Raw genomic sequence first — 25,140 nt, 5'->3', positions numbered from 1 at the left:
TAAGAGGGGTGAATTTTAAGCTACGTTTTGAAGGATTGGTGTGGAATGGCAGAGAGGGGAGGAGAGGACATTTCTTGGGAGCACATCATGTCCAAAGCCACCAACAAAAAGAGCAAGTTGTGTAGGGAGAGCAAACAGAGTTCCCCCACACTTTCTTAACAAAGATGGTAAGGGAACTCCTACTATGTGCTAGACCTAGGGCCAGGCACTTTACATAGACTAATTTAACCTACACAGTAACATCCTGAATAAATATTATTAGCTCTAGTTTTATAAATTAAAAATAAAAACTTGGAATAAAACTATCTGCTAGGGAAGGTTTAAAAGTAAGTAAGAATGTATAGAGGCAGATTTGAAACTTGAACTTAGGTCATATTTGGTATCGAAGCCTCACTTTTTCTGTTTCCACACAAGAAGTGTCAGAAATCCACACTAGTGGATAAGAAGAGAGATTATACATGCACTCCCCCTGCCCCAGGAAAGTCAGTAAACAGTTCCAAATCAGAAAATGCATATGAAAGCTACAGAGAAATACTTGGGTATTTTGGCTAGTTTGGGGTTGTCCAATCACCACTCTCCTCTGCTGGCATGGAGAACTGACCAGATGGATGATTTTACTAATTTTGTGATTCTCTGTTAATAGGAAAAAAGGAAGATGCCTGGTGTTCCAAATGGAAATGTCTGTCACATAGAAGCAGAACCACACGGGGGCCACAGTGGGCCAGAACTTCAGCGTACTGGGCGGTAAGTTCTGGGACATTTCACAGCTGATGCTGCTTTCTGGCCAGAAGTTGCGTAAAAGAATGAGGTGTCCTTTTTGTTTTCAGCCTTCTTCTTTGTCGTGTGTTCATTGGCTGAGAATAATGACTTTTCAAATAGAAATCACTGACTATAAATATTACAAATAGCTCAAATACTGTATTCCTTCATTCAGGTTCCCAAACCACCTACCATGTTTTGTCTCATTTTCAGTCCTTCCCACACATTGTTCTCTCTGATTTTAACACTCTTTTCCTTCCTCATCTCCTGGCTAACTCCTCCTTAACCTTTGTCTCAGATTAGGTATCATTTCCTTTGGAACACCTTCCAGGACTCCCTATAGATAAGGTTAGGTGTTCTTGCTATGTGATGTCACAGCATTGAGCTTCTTATTACAGCCCTTATCATACTTTACAATTATTGCTTGATTAGTTATCTTTCTTGCTACCCTGTTTGCTCCATAGGGCAGTGCAGGGACCCCATCTGTCTTGCTAACCACTCTAGGCCCAGCACTCAGCACAGTGGTTGGCACAGAGCAGGCACTCAACTGATATTTGATGAATGAATTACTATTTCTAGAGTGATGCTATCCTGTAGCATAGAATGGATTAGATATGGATAAATGGTGAGTGATCATTCTGTATTAAGAAACTCCATTAGGATAGGAAGATAGATACTATCTTAAGAGTAAGTGTATTTCAAGTAGGCAATATACTTTTCTAGGGCAGGAGTTGAAGAACGGATGCCCACAGAGGCCCTCTTTGTAGGCAAGAAAGTCAGGTCCCTAGAGTAGGATATTTTATTCCTCAAGTAGAAAGGTGGTAAAAGAGGATGATATTTTAGGTTGGTGTGGTATTCCCAGATCATGGGAGAGGTTTGAAACTATGGTGCTGGCTCTCTAAGTTGTGCTTGTGTCTGAGGAAGATCTGCTGAATGGAGATTCTCAGGACTGAACTCAGGCCATGCAGAGAAGCCTTTATGTTCTCCATTCCCTCTTTTGACCTTCTTTCTATCCTCTTTGTTTGAATACTGCTTTCTTTATTCTTCTATCCTCAGTACTCTACACAATGGAATGCAGTAAAAACTCAGGTGTTTGGTTATTTATTTGTTTTGGAATTGTAAAGGGTGATTTCCCTCCACCCTAGCCCCCCCCCACATACACTCTTAGAAATTCGGGGAGAAGTCAAGAGAGGAGACAGAGAAGCAGAAAGGAATGACATTTAACTACCAGTGCCCTCACAAGGGAATGTGTTTCCTGGTTGGAGGCATGAATTAAGGGTGTGAGAAGATAGCTAGGCTCTGGGAGTGGAGTGGTAGAAGAAAGTAGGAGCCTTGTAAGTGGAAAGGGTCACTGGAAAGAGGGAGAAGTCTTCAAGAGTGAGTGCAACATTTTTTGAAGTTGGGAAGAGAATGAATTGGCTGGGAGAAAGGTACCAATACTGAGATCTAGAATAAGTGTCATTTTTGGGGGGGAAGGGTCTTGAGTATGCATTTGATAGTATTTCAGAATTAGGATTTCTCCTTTAGGTCTAAATGATGTCCATACTTCAGGAATTTGAATGTAGTGGAATTGAGGGCAATAGGATTTCCTCCAAACAGATATCCATGCAGAGGTGAGATTTCAAGTATCTGTTGGTGTCAAAGAGAAAATAAACTAGGGTTCCAGGCCTTTTGGGGGAGGTTGCTTATAATCAATTTCACATGGGAATTTGGGAGACCACTGACTTTATCCCAAAAGTTCTAGAATCTTAGAAGTGATACCTGAAGTCTCAAAAGGAAATTCCATATTGTCAGGTCTATCATATGCATAATCACAAACCCTAGTCACCTTTACTTGCAAATTCAAATGAGGTTTGAGGGAGTTTTCCCATAATGTTGTGTCAGGAACTTTTGGAATTGACAAAGCTAGAAAGAAGGGTTATTTAGGCCCAGAGATAGGTCTACTCAGTGTGAGCTTCTGAATTTTCCTCAGAGCCCTTAATTAAAGACCTCAAGAGACATGGTCTCTCTCTCTTTGTAACCATAGTTCTATGTCAACTCTGGTCCCTATCCCAAACTCAAAATATAGGGGTAAGTGGGTGGTAAACATGAACCTTTCCCTGATGGTAGACATCCTGGAAACTTCCAGACTTTCCTGGACTTCACAGACTAAAAACACATTAGCCTGGGTTTTATAATTCTTTAAACTATTAGTTGTATTTCTTGGAGGTAGAAAACCTAGTTTATGCATTTCATGTTACATAACCTTAGGGCAAAACTTGGAGATTTGGGAGATGTTATCCTCATTGGATGGAGAAGCATTTGAAGATGGGGTAGAGTAGACTTTAGGAAAGGTAGGGAAGGAATCAAAGTAGAAACAGAGAAAGTAGTGGTTTGAGTTCTGTATTATCTGACCTTCCAAGTCAGAGCTAAGACAGTGTTAGAGTCTCCCTGACATTGACCCAGGAAGTGATACCACTGCATTCCCATGCACTACAAAGAGGAAGGTCTGGCTAGAGTGTTCCCAGGCCAGAAACCTCACAGCAGGGAGGGTGCTCTAGAAAGGGTAGATTTTTTTCCTTTATTGGGGATGCCACTTTTGGGAAGGGTTGATGAAAGAATCAGGAGCTGCTATCTCGATGATCCCCCCACACTTCAAACAGGTTTCTTCCAAAGCACACCAGACAAATGGATGACTGGCCTGTCCCTAAAGCCCTCCAGGGAAGGGCACCCTAAGTCAATGATCCAGAGCCTAGTGACCCTCCACACTGGTAAGTCTTTCTTGCATCAAGCTTAAATTCATATCCCTGTGTGCTTCTTGCCCCCAAAGACTTGAACAGCAAGCAGAGTATTTTAAGGGAAAGGAATTTTCAAGTATAGAGGGAAGCATCCCTGCTTGAGTAAAATCTGTACCAAGCGTGTGATTATGGTCTGATTTTATGCATGTATGAAGTATGGGGCTGACTATAAATACTATTCAGAAATTATTAATTTATAGTTATACCATTGATATGTCTCAACCTTTTTCTCCCTTTTAATCACCACTAAACAGAGAGTGGTGTCTTCCCTTCCTATGGTTTCTCAAAAAGCCGTTCACGTAAATCTTTGTCTGTTCCTCACAGACACTCCTTCTCTCAGAAGGTGTTACCTGAGTGCAGGGACTGACCAGTCACGGCAGCAATTTGGGTTGCCTCAGTGGGGTGTGGTGGAGTGGAGTCTCGTTATCGCAGGAGATTCTTCTCCCAGAATAATGCTCTTCAGAGAAAGATCATTGGTGATTAAAAGGTGAGATTAACGTGGACAGAAGATGATGTGTCAGCTAATGACTCAGAACCTGGAAATCCTGCTCCAGATGAGTTTCTGCTGCCTGCAACCTTCTCGAGGGGCTATTTTCCCAGAAGAGAAAGCAAAACAAACGAAGCTTTATTTCTAACTGAAGTCTTGACCCCAAGCCCTGAGGCATAACTCCCGTGACCTAGGTTAGACCCTGTCGACAGCTCCTTTCCCTAAGCTGGGTTTGCTGGATGGGCTAAAGCTAAAGCAGACTGAGAGGGTGGCTTTGCCCATCTTCCCTAAGCCCAGACCCGGACTGTGGATGTTACTGCCGAAAGGCGAGGAGAGGTGAATCCCGACTACACCCACCAGGACCAAAGGTGAAAGCGGGTGGGTAAGAGAGAACAGTGCCTGCCCACGTGCACACCCGTGGTGCCCATTTAGATAGAGAGCATTTGCGTGGAGAGCTGGCTCTGCCAGGCTCCTAGGCAGAGAGGAAGAAAGAAAGAACTGGCTAAGCCGCTTTGCGTGAAAGAGTAGCTTGGTTTTTTGTTGTTTTTTTCCCCTTAGCTTTTTATTGTAGAAAACTTCAAAAATGTGAAATGTTATAGAGAATATTATAATGAACCCCCATGTAATGATCAACAATTATCAACATTTTGACAATCTTGTTTTATCTATTTTCCCCCTTTATTGTTTTATTTTATGTTTTCTAGATTATTTTAAACCTAAATCACTGACATCATATCATTTTACCTGTAAATACTTCAGTATGTATCTCTAATAAGAACATTTTAAAAAAGACAAACATCATGCTATTATCTAGTCTAACAAAATTAACAGTAATTCTTTAAATCATCTAATTCTCAGTACATACTAAGCTTTTTGTGATTGTCTTAGCAACATATTTTTAGAGTTCATTTGTTCTATATAGAATACAATCAAGACTTACATTTGGTTATTAGGTCCACATTCTACAACAGCCCCTGCCCCCCATCCTTTTTATCATGGATTTGTAGAAGAAATTTGGCCTGTAGAATGCTGAGTGGCTTCTTTTGTCAGTGACCTCATAAATTTCATCCTGATACAATGACTCTACCCTTAGAAAAAGTGACTCCATCTGATCTGTCTTACCCTTGGCAAGTGGAGAGGGACCCTGAAGTCCTACCACCAAGTCCTGTTGACCTTGTCTCTTGATTAATCCTTCTCATTCCAATCCCAGGCTCCATTCATCACACTGTCACCAGAGTGGTTCTTCCAGAATGGCTGTTCATTTATGTCACTCCCCTGTTTACAATCCTTAAAACTTGTTGTGCCATTAGGATAAGATTCAAATTCCTTAAAACAGTTTACGAGGCCCTTCACGACTCGCTTCTTCAGCTTCTCTGGTCTCATCTATTGGTATCTCTTCTTCACGCATGCTGTGTTTTCCAACCATAATAATCTTTCAACCCCTCAAAACCTGCCGTGTGCTCTTACCTTTAGGTGTTACCCACGCCAGCTTCTGTGCTTCATCCGATGAACTCCCGGTCCACCCTTCAAGTCTCAGCTGAAATGCCCCTTCCTGGTTTCTGCTGCTTTAGCACCCTCCCAGTGCTGCCTCTCTCCTGCACTAGACTGTTGGTGCTGGAGAGGAAGGGCTGTGTCTGTCTTGCTCACTGCTGAAGCCTCAGTACCTGGCACAGTGCTTGGCACCACGTGTCTGCTAATACTTATCAACTGCATGAATGTATTTTTTATGCGAATTTCCCAAGGGGAAGGTGGGCAATTGTTCAGAATATGAAAGTGCATGTGATAGGGGCTTTTTATTTAGAAAATATGTAATGAAAAAATAACAATTTTAATACCGTGAATTGATTTTGCACATTTCTTCTTAACAGTTTAGAATTTGAAGTTTGAAGCTAATGCTTGCTTTCATGTTAATTTTTTGAACTTTTTATTGAATGGGTAATATACATTACTATATTAACTTCTTCAATGTTTGGGACAATAATTCAAATATACTATAAGTCATACCCTTTGTTGAAAATAGAATCTGTGCTGATCCCAGAGAAATCTCCTCTACTTGGGGTGAAATTGAAGCCAGAGTATTACCTCAGTCAATACAGAGCGCATTTGAAATGTTTTCAAATGTGTGTTGTTTGTACCCTTTTGTGGAAGTTGGACTGCGTTAGAGGCCTGCCTGCCATGTTTCCACAGGCTGTTTGGGGGCTTGGTGCTGGACATCAAGCGGAAGGCCCCCTGGTACTGGAGCGACTACCGGGATGCACTCAGCTTGCAGTGTTTGGCCTCCTTTCTGTTCCTGTACTGTGCCTGCATGTCACCTGTTATCACCTTTGGGGGACTGCTCGGAGAAGCCACTGAGGGACGCATAGTAAGAACTTTTAACCATTTCTAATGATCCTGAGCAAGACTATGGGTGGCAACCCAGCCCACTGCAGGGAAAATTACCAGGGCTAGGACTGAGAAGATTGGATTCTCCCTACTGAACCCTCGTGGTCTTCTGACTTCATACCAAACAGAAACACTGTTCTTTCTATAGAACAGATTTCATCTGCTTGAGTATCAATCTCAGTAGCTGATTGCCTAGTTGAATTGCCCATTATCCCATGGATGGAAAATGAATATACTGAGCCATTAAAAATAACATATAAGGTGATTCAGTGTGACAGCTTGTAGTGTGAACAGTATCATTGTGGTTTCTATTTATTTTTTCAAGTACTGAATTGAATTGTTGCAAAACAGGACTTTGTTGAGGAATCATACGAGGATAGATTTAGGCATCTGAATTATTAAAGTGGTATCCATTTACAGGAGTATTAGATGGTGTGTACACATCACTTTTGCTAAGATGAAATACAAGCAAATGACTGTCCAGGCACACATGAGAGCCAAGTTAGGAATGTACATAAGCCTGCTACTCTTTACTGATGGCCTATAGGCTCAGTGATGGTTTCTTTTCTCCTCAGAGTGCAATTGAATCCTTGTTTGGAGCCTCCATGACTGGCATTGCTTATTCCTTGTTTGCGGGACAGGCTCTCACCATCCTGGGAAGTACAGGGCCCGTGCTCGTGTTTGAAAAGATTTTGTTCAAATTCTGCAAGTAAGACCCTCATTTTTTTCTGAAAACTCTTAACTGGACATGGTTATTGTGCTGCCAGGGTTGAATGCCAGGGTCCTATGTGAGCACAAGTAGGCAAATATCATCCTGGACTATAAGAAACCTGATGGAGGAATATCATTTGGCCTGTTGGAGTGCCTCCAGGGAGTATCATCCCTAAAAGAGCAGATCTCCTGTTCTTAAAGAGATTCGTAAATATCCCTAAACCATTCTTGAAGTCCTGACATTTTATCTTTAAAAATATTTCCTGGGGAGCAGATGTAACTCAAGAGGTTGAGCCGCTGCTTCCCATGTACGAGGTCCTGTGTTCAATCTCCAGTAGCTCCTAAAAAAAAATTCCCTAGCTAATCCACACTCCTCTATTTCCGTTTCAAGTCAATTTTTAATTTGGTCTGTTATCCCTTTTATATCCTCGTTGGTAGTGGTGATGGGGACTCAACAATGCCCCAGTTTCCCTATTTTTCCATAAAATCTTTTTCTCATTTTGTATTAGAAGTAGGAGCATGTGAGGGGATGGGACAATTCTTTATTAATACAAGAATGAGATCTTAATTACCATGTCCTTGCTATGGCTACCACCCATGAAGCAAGTCTTTGTCATAACTGTCCCAGAGCAGCATTTAGGAGTAAAATACAGTCAGAATTAGGGATAAGTAGTGTTGTAATGCTGGTATGGATGATAGGAAATGCAGTAGCCTCCTTTCTGGCCCTTTGTGTTTTGTTTTTTTTTAAACAAATCAATTTTATTGATACATATTAATAAAGCATACAGTTTTTTATAGTGTGCAATCAATTTGATATAATAACATAATTGTGCGTTCATCACTTCAATCATTTATTAAAACATTTTCATTATTTCAATAATAATAATAAACAAAAAAACTGACAAACAGAATTCCTCACCTCTCAATCTCTGTTTCCCCTGCTGTACATGCCTCCTGTTTCTGGCTGTTCTTACACACTTATTTATTTGTTTATTAAGCAGTTTTATTGAGATATATTCACATACCATATGATCTATCCAAAATATATAATCAATGGCTTTTTTTAACCTGTTACAAAGTCTTTTATTGTAAAATTGTAAAATAAATAGAAAAATAGATTAAAAGAAATTAAAAATTTTAAATGAAAGTTCAAGGCAAGTTTAGATTTAATATAATCAATTATAAAAAATAGTATAGCAATAAACATTTATAGATATAAATAATAATTCAAATATAGAAATTAATTAAAACACAATTCTAATTTTTATATTACAGCTCTATTAGATATAATAATCTCTAAGAATGAAATAAATTATTGGTTTAGTTATTTAATTTCCATTTAGGCTATAATTCTTTCTAGATAATCAAATCCCTATTTGGAAATTCTTCACATCTTATTGGAATGAATTACAGCAGATAAAAATTTGTCAACTCATAATTTTATGAGGAGAAAAACTCAAAATCTTGTTCAACTGGAGTCACGCTAAATCATTATGGATCCAGATGGATTCTTTTATTTAAAGAGTATGAATGAAAAAGGGTTAAACAAAAACAAAGTATCCAAAAATCGATCTCTTCTCCAGTCCTCCTCAATTAAAAGCAAGTGTTTATTTTGTATGAAGAAAATTACAGAATACTAATCACAGGAACAATTTGCTAGTTGCACTGAGTAATTATTGTTCATATTCTAAAGTGTTATTTTATATTTATCTGGTCTTCTCCAGCTCTTTTGTGGTTACTATTTGGATGGAATACCTTTTTCCAAACTTTCACTTTTATCCTGGTTGTGTCCTTATATCTGAGGTGGGTCTTTTGTAGACAATATAGAGATGGCTCATTTTTAAAAAATTCATTAATCAGTCTATTTCTTTTTTTTTTTAAGGAATAACAAATATTTAGATTTAATATAATAACCTTTATTTTTAAAGAGTTTTAGATTGCAGACCTTTGTCTCTTCATTCCATCCATTCATGCTTTTTGATGAACTTTGGTCTTATTTCAGAGACTACGCTCTTTCATACCTCTCCCTGCGAGCTTGTATTGGGCTGTGGACCGCCTTCCTGTGTATTGTTCTTGTGGCAACTGATGCCAGTTCCCTTGTCTGCTACATTACCCGCTTCACTGAAGAAGCATTTGCCTCCCTGATTTGTATTATTTTCATCTATGAAGCAATAGAAAAACTGATTCACCTGGCAGAGACCTACCCCATCCACATGCACAGCCAGCTGGACCACCTTAGCCTCTATTAGTAAGTGTACTTCTGGCTATCTTGTAAAAAAAAATGAGCAAAGAGCCTGAGTTTAATGGTTGATATAGTGTGTCAGGCAGTGCTTGTAGCTTCTGTTAAGAAAATTTCTTGGTCCCCTGGGAAACAGAACTCAGATATGGATGAAACGTGGAAGTCTGCCAGAGGAGAACAATCAAAATGATGCCAGAGGATGGATTAAGAAGGGACTCGAGAAATGCTTTCCAGAGCATGTCTTTTGGTTCCAGGCATTGAAACTAAAATAGGCTCTAAAGTTGTGAGGAGAATTTGAGTTAGTTATTGGAAAGAATTTCTTTGTTACAAGGACTTGTGAGCCCCAGGATCGTGTTATCAGTTGAATGTGTGAACTCTCTTTCTCTGAAGGAATGTACAGGCAATTCTTTGGAATTATTAGACAAAGATATATTAGTAATTCCTTACAGATATAGGGTTTCTTACTCTATATCATAAAAGTCTAGAAACTTAAATATATTTTTTTAGATTTCAACTTGAGGCTGTGTTGTTGTTTTTTTTCCCATTGTTCAATAAGTTTGAATAAACTAGAAAAAACAACAACAATTTCTGGCAGTGTTTCCAACCATCTGAGAGAATCTTGTCCTGTAAACCATTTCTTCTCTGGAGCTGTCCAAATAATGTCTAAAGCTCCTTTTCCTTAGCACACAAGTTCTTTCTCTTCTGGGTAGACAGTTCTGATGTAGAGGGTATGGGTGTGAAGTGAACAATTTCAATTTGAAACTGCCTCAGAAGGGAGAGCATATTCCATGAGGCCGTCTGTGAATTAGCCACAAATACATTTTTATTTATTGTAGTTAGTCATTCATAAGCCTTTTTAAAATCAGAATTAACAAAAAATTTATTAGGATTACATCTTTTTTTTTTACAAAATAAAAACTGTAAGGGAGTATAATCTTCAAGCTTAGATTACCAATTGGCACTAACCTTCTGATTTCTGTAAGATTTAACTTCCAATCTCTTTTCAGCATTTATTTAACAAATATTTATTGAGCACTTGCTATGTGCCAGACACTGCTTTAGGCCTTGCAAACATTATGATGAACATGACAGACAAATGATCTACCCTTGTGAGGCATATATTCTAGTAGGAGAAGACAGGCAAAAGTGACCAGCTCTGGATTGAGTAGACATCAGATATGGGTCTTGTAATTCTTGGTTAATAAGGCTCAAGATGGCATTTTTCATCATTGCATTTCATAGTTGTGTATATATAAACTGTTGGTTCATATGAAACTGACGTGAAGTCAGAATTCTCCAACCATTTAAATTATTTTATGTTAATGTGTATGGAACTGAATTTTTAAACCTAAATGTAGGGCTTTCTGGCTTTCTCTATTACTTTATACTTCCGTGGTCTCCCATTATTCTATAGTATTGAGATCATTTTGAATATTAATTCCATCATGCTACATCTTAGAAGGCATTAAATTTGCAGATAAAACAAAATTGGTGGGGATGATTGTGTCAGTTGATCACACGGGGAGCCAGTTCAGGCACAAGCATGCTGGGACTGCAAGGCAACATGTGTGGCCAGGTGGGCAGGAGGGGGAAGTCTGGTCTGGATGGAGGAGGAGGCCTGGGGAAGCTAATGGAACTGGCACAACTAGCCCCAGCACAAGCATGGCCAATGTCATGGGGTGGACTATTGCAGGGTTTAGTGCAGTATCAGGAAGAGCTTGCATCACTATGCCAGGAGTCTCCAATGATCAGAACAGGAATGCAACAGGGGATATAGGGAGCAAGCTATCCAGCCTTGGAGGAAATTTTTGAGAGCTGGCTGGGGTATCAGGTCCTCCTTGTTATATAGCTTGAATTTCGGAGGAAGAGCTAAGAGATGGAGACTAACCAACTCAGGAATCATTCCAGGTATATGAGATGCCAAGCTTGGTTGTCTGCACAATTTCATCCGAGTCCCATGCACTGGGTTGTGTCTATCTTTAGTAACAATTGCCTGAGAAACTGGGATGTGGTGGGCCTACAGATAGACTTTAACCAATAGGACAACCTTAGGGGTTTGATGTAGAAAAATGTAGGAGAAATAAGACAGGCTCTGACAGAATCTTGAAAAGCCCTACCATGAATGAAAATGTTTAGTAGAATATTTGGCTGATTTTTTCAGAAATCTTTTCTTTTCTCCTCAGTTGCAGGTGTACTCTCCCAGAGAATCCAAACAACCACACCCTACAGTACTGGAAGGATCATAACATCATGGCATCGTATGTCAACTGGGCCAACCTGACTGTTAGTGTAAGTCTGGGAACTGCCAGACACCCTAGCATAGTGACCACCGGGTTGAACAGGGACACCTAGCTGGACGTAGGGTAGCCCTTTTGCATGCTTCTGAGTTTACAGAAATAAACCGTTTTTAAAATATTCATTAATTCCTACTGAATTTGTTTTCCTAAAGTTTTCTTATATATAAAGGGAAAAGAAGATAACCTTTCTAGTCTCACTCAGGTGTCCTGCCCAATAACTACACTAAGGATACGTGGTGCTAAAACCAGGCAGCAGAAAGGGGCAGATCCTGGTTTCTTGAGGCTTGAAGAATATTCACGATTGGAGGCCCTCTTTAATAAAAACAACACAAAACTCCTTAGGGCCCTTCCAGATCCTTTGAAGTAGTATTTGCTCAGAACTGTTCCAGTTTCATTTTCAAAAGTATCTTAGAACCATAAATGGTCTCCCTGCTGGGAAGGGGCCTGCAAGTGAGAGCCCCAAAACTGCATGGAGTTCAAGTGGTGCTGCTGGCCACCTGTATTCCCCAGCAACCACAGGATCATAACAGGTGGTGCAATCAGGGAGCAGCAGCTATCTATTAATATTCCCTTGTTCCTGCTGTTAATCACCCAGAGTGCTTGTTCCTCCAGGAATGCCAGGAGATGCATGGAGAGTTCATGGGATCTGCATGCGGCCATCATGGACCCTACACTCCTGATGTGCTTTTTTGGTCCTGCATTCTCTTTTTCACCACCTTCATCCTCTCAAGCACCTTAAAGACATTCAAGACGAGCCGCTATTTCCCAACCAGGGTAGGTCATGTGTAACGCAAATCCACAATTAATCAGAGAGTGCTGTCTGGATATGCATTTCTTTGTGTTCAAATTCTAATGTAAAAGAGCCTGTTCTCAGCTTCCATGATGTTTTTTGAGTAGACTGGCAGGTAGAGAACTCCGAATGTCCTGATGAGCTATACCATGGCTTTCTCTTGTCCTAGTGTCCATCAACCTATTTCACAGATATGTGGTATGGAATGAGGGGTTAATATTTAGAGACTTTCTGGTGAAAAAAGTACCAGGTGAGTTTAAAGTGATAGTAGCGTTCTCCAAAAGATATTAAGTCTTATGTCCAGAATGCTGTTAAGTTTCATTTTTAGAATGCTGGGACACCTAGCATGCAATAGCTAGGGCTGGCTCCCAAATATGGTAAATTGGGATAATTGCCTTGGACACTGTAGGGACCCCAAAGTCTCCTTCAAGAGATGGCTCCTGCAATAGCTTGTGAAATCACTGACGACAGTGACTGTAGCAGCCGGCGTGCTCCTGATTAGGTTTGCGTGACTGAAGCTTCAGTAACCTTCCCTGATATATTGGGCATTATTTTTATGCTACCAGGGCTTTTCTGCTAGTTTTGGCAAGGCAAAACCAGAGGCTGAGAATGGTGTGGTGAAAGGAGCCATTGCTTTAAAAGCGAGCTGTGAGGTCTCAATCAGACATCTGCAAAGAAGGATATGTAATGGGTGGGAGGTTTGGTTGATTAGATTTTTAAAAATTTTTTATTTTTTTAAAGATAGTTAGATTACATAAATGTTACATAAAAGATAATAGGGGATTCCCACATGCCCTAGTCCCCACATCTCCCCCACTTTCCCACATTAACAACATCCCTCATTAGTGTGGTACTTTCATTGCAATTGATGAACTCATTTTGGAGCATTGCCACTAAACAATGGATTACAGTTTACATTGTAGTTTACACTCTTGCACAATTTTGAAAGTTATGGCAAGATATACAATGGCCTGTATCTGTCATTGCAATGTCATTCAGGACAATTCCCAAGTCCCCAAAATGCCCCCATATTACACCTGTTTTTCCCTCTCCCTGCCCTCAGAACCTCTAGTGGTCACTGCCTCCACATCAGTGATACAATTGATTAGATATTGACTATACGCACATACATGACTAAAGCACATACTTAGCCCTCACTGAACCTACACAGTAGTTGAGGGGCCACATATTAAATAAGTACTGGGGCTATATTTCCTATCTGGACAATAGTTAACAAATGGCAATTGTGTACTGACTACTTGCTCAGGTCTGGGTTAAGCACTATAGGGAATGTAAAAGATGTTTAAAAATATTATCTACAATCAGATAGGAAGGGAAAACATATGAATCAATCAGGTGCCAGATGAGAAAGTAGTAAACAGTTGGATGACACCTGGGAGGTAAGTACCATAGTAGTTCCGAGGACAGAAGAACCAATGGGCCAGAATGGTCAAGATGGGTTTCACGGGAGATGGGGTTTCAAAGGAAAAGTGAAATTAGGTTAAGGTGGTGATGATGGTATATGTAGCTAAAATATATTTTTCTCTGTCACTGGTGGAAGTTAAGATTATGACAGGCACTTAATAGGAACTGTATTTTATTAAGGCTATGCTAAATTATAAAGTGGAACAGTTCTTTAAGGGAAACGCTCAAACTGGGTGGTAATCCCCCCCAAAAGACGGTGATAAGTGCTATAGAGAAAAATAAAGCAAGAAAGGGGTACAGGAAGTGCTGGGATGGAGGGTGTGACCAGTTTTAAATAGGGTCTTTAGAGAAGCTCTCACAGAGAAGATGATATTTAGTGAGGGAGCTACCTAAGAAGTTAACTAGAGGAGACTGTTCTAGGTAGAGGATCAGCAAGTACAATGGCCCTGGTGGAGAGGGGAGTGAGCCTGATTGTTTCAGAAACAGCTAGGAGGTCTGTGGGGCTGGAACAGAGCAAGTGAGGAGAATAGTAGGCACTGGGATTGGACAGGTGGGGGGGCACCAGTTCGGGTAGGCCTCATAGGCCACAGAAAGGCTTTGGGTTTTAACTCAGATGAGGAGCCATTTCAGAGTTTTGAGTAGAGGAATGACACAATCTGACTTAGGTTTTTGGATTTTTGCTCTTTAAAGAGTCAGGGTTAGGAGGCTGCTACAGTTATCCAGTCAAGAGATGGTGGTAACTTTAATGAAGATGGGAGAAGGGGAGGTGGTCAGAAAAATGCTCAGCTTCTGCATATGTTCTGAATTGAAGGTAGAGCTGGCAGAGCTTGCAGATGAATTGGATGTTGGATATAAGGGAGAAGAGTTGATGATGATGCCGAGAGGATCTTGGCTGGTGCAAATGGACCTTGGCTGGTCCCAAAAAACCTTATTCCAAGTTTTTAGAACCATAGCCTAAACCTAGGCCTAAATGCTCCAAACACAATTCTTCAGAGGCCAGAGTGGGTTATGTTAGAGCTTGTGAGAGGGTTCATTCTCCTCTAGCCTATCAACACTTAAGGATTATTAATTTGGATATATTAACATATTCTTGTTTAACTACGTGCATATTAATTCAACTGTAATGAAGCATTCTTCTGAGATTTTTGAAAACTTTTATAACTCTAAAGTCTTTTTTACCCTATTTAACCTCCTAAAATACTTTTTAAATTCCTTCTTATGCCAGGTACGTTCCATGGTGAGTGATTTTGCTGTTTTCCTCACTATCTTCACAATGGTGATTATTGATTTTTTGATTGGAGTCCCATCACCAAAGCTTCAAGTTCCCAGTGTGTTCAAGGTAAATAAATCTCAGGGTATCTGGTACCCTGTGTAGTCAGTCTCATAGAATCTGATCCCGAGTTGATTTCGAAGGCCACTCCATATCCTTCTTAACCATAAGCAGTCCTTCAAATGGAACTTGCTGTTCATGCCTTGCCAGTCAGAAAAGCAAACTCTTCAGCCTTGGCTGAGATCAAGTTAGAAAAGTCAGAGAAGCAAAAACACTACAGCTGTTTAATTAATAAAAAGTATTATTTATTACCACTAATGACACTTAATGTTTTTAATAGGTTTAAGATTTAAACAATGAAATATGTACATTTACATAAATACATACCAGATTCTGTGGAAGTGTGGGTCCCTGGAACAAGTTTGGCTAGCAGTATTTTCATTGTGCACCAACTGTGTAAGGGCGCTGGGCCTTTACACAAGAGTGAAAGAGCTTAGAGACTCAGCCCCTCCCCTCGAGGAAGAGGTAAGCTGGCCGAGGGGAGTGGAACTAAGAGGGGCCTCATCGAGGTCTAGCGACTCTGCTGGAATAGTAATGACATCCCTTCAACCCTATTTTGTTATGTAAATCCCTATAATCTATGTTTTTTAAGAAACTATAAGAAAACAACAATCAATATATGCAGACTCCAAATGTGTTTCAGTTTGGGGGCACCACTTGAGTAACAGAAGAGGGAGGAGTTTAGCTTAGTTCCATAGATACCCACAGTATAGAAAGGAGAGAATAACTGGGCTTCTCTAGGGTGCTGAGAAGAGTCATAAAAGAAGTGAGTGGACCTGATAGGGAGGCCAAGAGGAGAAGGTGCATGGGAATGAAGGCAATCTTGCCTTGTAAATGCCCTGTACAGTTGGCCTTCGCCTTCTGTTTTGTTGGGGTTTTTTTCCCTCTCTCTCCCTCCCTAAAGCAGTCCTGGTTAAAAATATCTTTTTTCCATATAGCCTAAAAGTTTTTCATTTTGTTTTGTTAAATTCACTGAAATGCCACCAGCTAGAAATTTATGGATTAACAAACACCCTCTTTAAAAATATAGTATCTCTGAGATTACATCATTCTCTCCTCTGGGTGAATGAGCACAGTCAGCTTTCTTTCTAATACCGAGCTGAGATCAGCCCTTCAGGAGGAATAGATTTTGTTGTAAAAATAGGTAATTTGGGAACCATTAAACAGTCCTTGGAAAGGTGCCCTGATGGGAAGGCTTAAGACAGTCAAGAGCCATTGCATTTTGGGACATCTGGGGCAAAGTCTCCCTTGAGGTAGGAGAGAGAAGAAAAAGGGAAATGGGAGAATATTAGAGACAGTGTTGCTCATGGCAGGCCCTACTTCCAGGAAAAAGAAATTTTCTTCTTTCTTCTGTCCCCATTAAACTACATGGCCCCAACTCCAGGACCCAATCTATAGGCTAGTATCATTACTAGTGGGCTAATGCCTTTAAGGGTTTAATTATTTTTGTATTACCCTAAGAACTTAACTACCAGCTACAAAATGTTGTTACTAAGGAAACATAGATTCTGAAAACTTTTAAAACATAGCCCATTAATAATTTGGGACTTGGTGGTGGTATTGAAGTCTTTGAGTCTTAGAGTTATAACAAATATGGGACCAAATGCTTTGGACTGAGCAGCCTTTGCTTTGTGCATTGAGTTTGGGTCATTTCTGGGCCAATTCATATCATTGGCCTTTTGTCTGCCTTCACCCAGAGTACCTTGAGGAGTTTTGAGGATCTAGAAGAGTTTAGGTATGTCATGAAACTCTCCATTAAGACTTATGAACAGCAGTCTTGCAGGAGCATTGGAGAGCATCCTGGATCAAACAAGTTCAGCAATCTTGAGTCCTTCTTAGGTCTCTGATGCCTAGACCTTGTTTCATTGCTAATAGGAGAAGGCCTCTAGACTGATCTAATTTAAGCCCACGAATTTCAATGCAACTGGCTCCACTTTGCCTTTATCTGTACTGTAGATATATTATATGGCTTCTGGAGGGGAGAATAGAGCTATTTATGTTTGTCTTTGGGAATCATTAAAATTTTTTCCTGACAACAGATTTCTTGTTTTATTTTATTTACTCGGGCTAATGTTGAGATGACCTTGCTTTCTCTGTTTATAAGGGTTTATGGGAGTAGGTGGAAGGAAACGCAGGATTAATGAATATTCCCCAGGAAGTTGATAATTGAGGATTGACAGTTTCAAAGGGGATTTAGAACAAGGTCACAGATTTCCTGAGAAGTTGCAATATTTCTTTTCTTTTTTCTTTTTTTTTTTTTGGAGGTGTCTCTTTGAAGAATCAAAAGAAATGTGAATATTGTGATTCAATTTGATCTGCTTTACTCTAATGACCAAAGGTATTTTTAAATACAAATAAAGCTTGGGTTTTTTTTTCCCTTAGCCTACAAGGGATGATCGGGGGTGGATTATCAGTCCCATTGGCCCAAATCCCTGGTGGACTGTGATAGCTGCAATTATTCCAGCTCTTCTCTGCACTATCTTAATATTTATGGACCAGCAGATCACAGCTGTCATCATTAACAGGAAGGAACACAAGCTCAAGGTAACAAGACATTCTGACCTAGAAGGACTAATGGTAGCCTTTTACACTTTTTAATTTTAGGGCAAGCCCATCTAGACCAGAAATTATAGGGCCTGGATAAGAGCAGTCATGGACAGGGCTAATAACGGGTTTCTGTTCCCTGTATTAATGACAAAGATTTGTTTGGAGATAAGATTTAGAGTGGAGCCTGATGGGATAATAAAGAAGCTTGGACTTCATTACTCTCCTCTCAAACCTTCAAGGAAAGTATGTGGGCAGAGATCCTGGTGGTCCAGATAGAGCCACATGCTCTGGGTGAGGCAGCTGTACAGTTTGTCTTCCTGAGATTCAAGTCAGAACCTGGGTCCTGTTTCCTACAGTCAGGTATTCTCCCATTGGTGTTCATTGCTGGGGTTACCAGATTGAACCTTGAGCCCAAGGATCCTAGGGAGGTGGTGTTAATTCCAGCACATTTTTCAGTCAGAAGCTTTGTGACTCCATCTCCATTTTTTCTCTACTCAAATTATGCAACATCCAAATCTAGCAAAGATCTGGGGGTGTGTTGTAAGCACCCGATCAGGACATTTATCTCCAACTCCTGTGGTGTCTACCTTCTAGAATGGTCAAGAAGTGCCTTGGTGTCTGACTGCTCTGCCACGGAAAGGTAGATTTGAATGTGTGGGACACAGGGTGAAATCTGCGGGCAATTGGAAAAACATGGATCTGGCATGTATAGAACAGGCTAAGGTTTCCCTTTATCTTCCTGGTTACAAAACTCTTCTGGAATACCTGGATCCCTTCTTCCTTATCCATATACCCCTCTCTACTTTGAGCCTGAGACCCTTAACTCACTCTGTTCCCATGTTTTCCCATAGAAAGGCTGTGGCTATCACCTGGACCTGCTGATGGTGGCCATCATGCTGGGTGTCTGCTCCATCATGGGCCTGCCCTGGTTTGTGGCTGCAACTGTCCTGTCTATTACGCATGTGAACAGCCTCAAACTGGAATCTGAGTGCTCTGCTCCTGGAGAACAGCCCAAGTTCTTAGGCATCCGAGAGCAGAGAGTGACAGGCCTTATGATCTTTGTGCTGATGGGCTGCTCAGTCTTCATGACAACTGTTTTAAAGGTAATCATTCATTCATTCATTTGGAAAATATTGAATGTATGCTAATAGGTGCTGAGAATACAGTGGTACAACAAGCAGATACACATGTAAATTCTGCCTGGAAAAAGCTTATTCTAATGGGGAAAGACAGATAATGTGTAATTAGAAAAGCAAACATGGTAACATGGTAATTACAGAATGCAGTAAGTGATGTAAAAAAAAAAAGAGACATAGTCCTATATGATGCTATAGAGAATAAGAGGGTACTGTATTAGTTTTGGGGGTCAGAGAAGGCCTCTCTTGGGAGGTTGCTTTGAAGATGAGGTGGAACTAGCCATGCCAACAAGATGGGGATGGGGGTGATGGAAGGGGAAAAACGCAGTCTAGTCCTAGGGTAGGAAGGATGCAGTATGTTCTAGGAAATATCAGGGTCTTGTGGCTCAAGGGTGCTGAGTCAGGTCTAGTGCAGAATGAGGTGAGGGTGGGAGGTGGGCAGGGCCTGATCATGTAGGGCCTTGTGGACCACAGTAAAGGTAACCTTGAAGAGTTTTTAATAAGAGAAGGACATGATCCAGTTAGTATTTTTAAAAGATCAATCTAGCTGCTGCCTAGAGAAGCTTTTTCAGATTGAGAGAAGGAAATAAACAAAGAAACCAGTTAAGCTGTTAATAGATGAGAGATGTTGCTAGCTTGGATAAGGAAGGTGGTAATAGGGATGCATAAAAAGGTGTGACTTCTGTATATCTTGGATTCAGAATCAAGGACCTGGTGATTGACTGACTGTGGAATGGGGTGAAGAAAATGGAAAAATCAGAGTTTGGCAAGTTCCTGATTTGACTATATGGGTAGAGAGTATTGGCATTTATTAAGATGGAGAAGACTGCAGGAAGGTGAAAGTGCTTTTGGGAAGGGTGAAGCAGTGGGTAGATTTTGGGTGAGATGTCTGAGAGGCATCTGAGTGATGGGTTCTGGACTAAAGATAGAAATTTGGGAGTCAACAGCATTGATCTTGAAAGTCAAGGGACGAAGACCAAAACAAAGCCATTGGCTCTGGCAACATAGAGATCTAATTTGATTTGACAAGAGTAGATTTAGTAGAATAATGGGGTAGAAGTCGACCTACAGGGAGCTGAAGAGAGTGAACAGGAAGTAAGGAATAAAGAGTATATGTGCCAACAACTTTTTCAAGAAGTTGCTGTGTGAAGCAGAGCAGAAAAAGAGGCAAAGACCAGTATGAGAAGTGTGGTTAAAGTTTTTTGTGGAGATAGAAGAGACTTTGAAAAAATGAGAATATTGTGATTTTTTGTGTGTGGGTGTAAGGATGCACCTGAGAAAAAGGGGTGAAAAGGAAAATTCTCTGCCCATGTTGCCAAGCCCCATCCATTGTGGAGCATTTCCTTTCCTATTACTCTTTTTGGCGACTCTTCTATCACTAGGGCCTGCACTGCAAGTGCCTTCAAGGGTGAGAATTGAGACAGATGGTAAAGAATTCTGAACAATTTTCCCATCCCCTTTCCGCTCAACATTGCCACCTCTCCTCATGCCACTTGTCCCCTTTTACCCTTTGCCCCCATTCCGACCCCCACCCTAGTCTAGATGCTATCTGGAGGAGTCCAATGTCTCCTGCTCCTCTAGGACTAACCACCAAGCCATGGTAGGGGAACTTTACCTGGCCTTCCTGTAACTGTGGCAGGAGAATTTTTCTAGGACACCATTCAAAGTTCTACAAATGAAGTTATCACCACACTGAGAAGTCGACTCATTCTAGAGCTTGAGTGACATGAAATCCAATGGGATTTTCTAATTTTGACAGAAATATGTCTGGAAATGTTCTTAGCTTCAGGAAAAAAGCAAGTCAAGTTTAGTCTTCAGCTGTGAGATTATCCTTGCCTTGATAATAAAGGCTTCTTTCCCTACCTCATAGTGTTACTCTGAGGATTACTTAGGGGGAAGCGGGCATGGCTCAATTGATAGAGTGTCCGTCTACCATATGGAGAGTCCAGGGTTCAATCCCCAGGGCCTCCTGACGCGTGTGGTGAGCTGGTCTGCACGCAATGCTGCTGTGTGCAAAGAGTGCCATGCCATGCAGGGTGCAAGGAGTGTGCCCCACAAGGAGAGCCACCCCACATGATAAAAGCACAGCCTGCCCAGGAGTGGTGCTGCACACACAGAGAGCTGATGCAGCAAGATGATGCAACAACAAAAAAAAAGTGATGTCGTTTCCCAGTGCCACCAGATAATACAAGCGGACACAGAAGAACACACAGCGAATGGACACAGAGAGCAGACAACAGGGGAAGGGGAGAGAAATAAATAAAATAAATCTTTTTTTAAAAAAAAAGATTACCTAGGTTGATAGATGTGAAAGTATTTAGGAAAATTATATTCAAGTGTTATACGTGTATTCGAATGCAATATAATAATATTTCCCCCGAAATGACTCTTTCTCTGAAAAGATACCTCCCCACCCTCAAATCTCTGGTCAGGAAACCAGGAAACTTTTTAGTCTAGGTTAAAATACACCAAAAACCCAGAGGAGATGATTGTGTGATTACAAAAGACTAAAAAAGCATCAGTCTGTAAAAGAGGTGTATGCGTGCATGTGTGCTTGTGTGTGTCTTCCAGCCCCTCCCCATAGATCAGAAAGAGCCAGACAGGGGTAAGATATGTTAGGCCTATGCTTTAACCAAGAGCAGATTATACTATTTGGTGTGATCATTTCAGAACAAAATGATTTTTATCATTGTCAGCTTCTGCTTTTGCTTCTACTTCTAAATCATGACTAGGCAACATAAATGAATGTGTTTATGGAGCAGTTTTGTGAATTTGTTTCCTTCTTGAAGATTTAAAATTTTACATGGTCTTGAGTGTGCTATTCTTGATTCCAAATTTAATTTCTGGTCTTTCTGCCCTTTTGTCTCTAGTTTATTCCGATGCCAGTACTCTATGGAGTTTTCCTCTACATGGGAGTTTCTTCATTACAGGGAATTCAGGTATTACGTGGTTCAGTCAGGGCAATGTCTTCTTTTCCCATTTTCTTTTATTTTTTATTAGAGAAGTTGTGGGTTTATCGAACAATCATGAGTAAAAGATAGGATTCCCACCTTGCATTAGTAGGGTACATTTGTTACAATTGATGAAAGAACTTTTTTTTTTGAAGAACATTTTTGTAATTGTACTATTATTATAGTCCATGGTTTAACTTTGGGTTCACTGTTTTTGTTGTGCAGTTCTATGGATTAAAAAAAAATTTTTTTTTAATTCTTGTACTGTATATACAACCTAAAATATCCCCCTTTAACCACATTAAAATATATAGTTCAGTGCTGTTAATTATGTTCACAATGTGGTGCTATCATCACTTCCATCCATTACTAAAAATTTTCCATTGTCCCAAATAGAAACTCTATACATTTTAAGCCTAAACACTCTATTCCCTATTCCCTCCCCATCCCCTGGTAACCTAAATTCTAGATTCTGACTTGATGAATTTTCTTATTCTAATTATTTCCTATCAGTCAGATAATACAATATTTGTCCTTTCACATCAGGCTTATTTTACTCGACATGTCTTCAAGGTTCATCTATGTTGTTACATGTACCAGAACTTCATTCCTTTTTACAGTTGAATAATAGTCCATTGTTTATATATATCATATTTTGTTTATCCATTCATCAGTTAATGGACACTTGGGTTGCTTCCATCTTTTGGCAATTATGAATAATGTCACTTTGAACATTAGTGTGTAAACAATCTATTCAAGTCTCTGCTTTCAATGTATTCGGGTATATATGCAGAAGTGGGATTGCTGTGTCAAATGGTAATTCTATACTTAACTTTTTTGGAACCACCAAACTGCTTTCCACAGTGGCTGCACCAATTCACATTCCGAACAGCAATGAATAAGTGTCCCTATTTCTCCATATCCTCTCCAACTCTTGTAATTTTCCATTTTTAAATCGTAGCCATTCTAATGGGTATGAAACAGTTTCTCATTGTGGTTTTGATTTGCATTTCCTTAATAACTAATGATGTTGAATATCTTTTCATGAGCTTTTTTGCTATTTGTATATCTTCTTTGGAGAAATGTCTATTCAAGTCTTTAGGGCAATGGTGTTTTGCTGTCAGCTCACTTGTCCTGACCCAGGAGGGATGGCCTCCCAGGGGAATCACAAACCAGAGCTTGATAAACAATTTCCTAGTCTTTTCAGTTTTGCTATTTCAGACATTTCTTTGACTATGGGGCAAAATACTGACATGTTGGGTTGAGGATAGAGAGACTTCCAGGGTGGCCTGGCTTGAAGTTATGGTTTTAATAATCAATTATTTAACAGACAATTATTGGGTACTTAGGAAACTCTAGGTGCTTTGCTAGGTGCTGGAAAACTTGGATCTGAAAGGTTTGTCAAGAATCTAATTGTCCTCTTCCCTCACTAATATCAGGCTGAGTGTGTCTATGACCCACTCTATAAGGGTTTAACTTTGGGGGAATTGATGAAGAGATTGGAAAGTACTGGGGGTTGCTTCACATAAGCAGATGTCACTTCTGTCTTGCTTTGCCTTTTCCCATCTATCAATTCATTCCTCTGAATCCTTCAAACAGAGAGATCAGGAGCTTATCATCGATATCTTGGGCACCTCAGGTGATATGATAACTTAGCTTCTTTATTAGTGACTGGTTCTTTATTTTTTTCAGTGTTTAACACTTTATTTTAAAATACTTTCAAACTTACAGCATAGTTACAAAATAATACAAACCCCATAATCCAATATCCGCTTACCCCCAGATACCCAGATCCACCAGTTTTAATATTTTGTCACTTTGCTATGTCATTCTATCTATCTGCCTCTCTATCACCTATCAGCTATCCATCTATTTATCAATCCATTTTTACATTTCAGTGTAGGTTGTATATATCATGCTCCTCGAACACAATACTGCCATGAACATTTTCTTAAGAACAAGGATATTCAGGATACTTACTTATGTAACCACCTGAAGTGCCGTTATCAAGTTCAAGAAATTTAATATTGATATTAAGCTTACAGTCTATATTCAATTTTTCATATGTCCCAATAAAGTTCCTTAGAACCTTTTCTCCTCCCTTGCTAGATCCCATTCAGAATCATGTATTGCATTTAATTGTCATTGTCTCCTTAGTTGTTCTTTCTTTATTTCCTTTTTTAATTGTGGGAACATATATACAACATAATTTTTTCTATCTCAGCTATTCCCAAGCATACCATTCAATGGGTTCCCTCACCATTCTCCATTACTAAAACTTTCCCTTCTTCCCAAACAGAATATAAGTAAATAAATCTCTGAAAAAAAAGATAATACTAAAAAAAAAAATAGCATATACAAACTATATTCCTATACCCCTCCCTTCCTTCCCTCTTCTTGTCACAAATTACATTTATACATTATATCCAAAACCACTGATTTCTTATTACATTTATGTATTCACCTTTTAGGTCCTGAAGGAAGTAATAAGTGGAGTTATAAACCAAAGATACAATAGCACTGGCATTTATATGTATCCACATTGGAGATCTTTATTTCTTCATGTAGCTATAATATATTGTCTAGTGTCATTTCCTTTCAACCTGCAGAACTCTTTTTAGCATCTCATGTAGGCCTGGGCTACTCACTCCGTTTTTGCTTATTTTGGGAGTATCTTAATCTCTGTCTTATTCTTGAAGGACAATTTTGCTGGATACAGAATTCTTGTTTGGCGGTTTTTTGCTTTTAGCACTTTCAATTTGTCATCTCCCTGCCTTCTTGCTTCCATGGTTTGTGATAAGAAATTGGCTCTTAATCTATCTAGGCCCACTTGTATATGACATGTTGCTTTTCTCTTGTGGGCTTTCAGAATTCTCTTGCTTTGGCATTTGACAGTTTAATTATAATATGCTACTGCATGACTCTATTTAGCTTTATTCTGTTTGGAGTTTATTGAGCATCTTGGATCTATCTATTCATGTCTTTTTGTTAGATTTGGGGATTTTCAACTATTTTTTTTAGTATCCTCTCTGTCCTTTTCTCTGTTTCTTCTCTTTTTGGTGCCCATACAATGCATATTTTTGATACTCTTGATGGTTTCCCACAGATTCCTCGGACTCAGTTCACTTTTCTTTGTTCTTCCTTCTTTCTACTCCTCAGACTGGATGATTTCAATGGTCTTATCTTCAAGATCTCTGATTTTTTTTTAAGTTTTATTTTATTTTATTTATTTCTCCCCACCCCCCTTGTTATTTACACTTGCCATGTGTGTTTGTCTTCCTTGTTTCTTTTTAGAAAGGCATCAGGAGC

At 39.8% G+C, this 25,140-nt stretch overlaps 1 protein-coding gene across 2 annotated transcripts in view; it reads left to right on the top strand.

Annotated features, from left to right (window-relative positions):
* Positions 1–25,140, top strand: part of SLC4A8 (solute carrier family 4 member 8) — an 84,234-nt gene that overhangs the window by 42,077 nt on the left and 17,017 nt on the right. The window contains exons 11-20 of one of the 2 annotated variants that reach the window (XM_058308206.2): positions 644–744; positions 6,211–6,385; positions 6,981–7,114; positions 9,119–9,364; positions 11,539–11,644; positions 12,265–12,426; positions 15,093–15,206; positions 17,580–17,741; positions 18,596–18,847; positions 21,751–21,819. In XM_058308206.2, the coding sequence (XP_058164189.1) occupies positions 644–744; positions 6,211–6,385; positions 6,981–7,114; positions 9,119–9,364; positions 11,539–11,644; positions 12,265–12,426; positions 15,093–15,206; positions 17,580–17,741; positions 18,596–18,847; positions 21,751–21,819 (1,521 nt within the window). The remainder of the gene's footprint in view (positions 1–643; positions 745–6,210; positions 6,386–6,980; positions 7,115–9,118; positions 9,365–11,538; positions 11,645–12,264; positions 12,427–15,092; positions 15,207–17,579; positions 17,742–18,595; positions 18,848–21,750; positions 21,820–25,140) is intronic. The other variant, XM_058308209.2, reaches the window with a different exon arrangement.

This window comes from Dasypus novemcinctus, chromosome 12 (assembly GCF_030445035.2).
Source record: "Dasypus novemcinctus isolate mDasNov1 chromosome 12, mDasNov1.1.hap2, whole genome shotgun sequence".
Taxonomy (NCBI): domain Eukaryota; kingdom Metazoa; phylum Chordata; class Mammalia; order Cingulata; family Dasypodidae; genus Dasypus; species Dasypus novemcinctus.
This window is presented reverse-complemented; position numbering and strand designations above follow the sequence as displayed.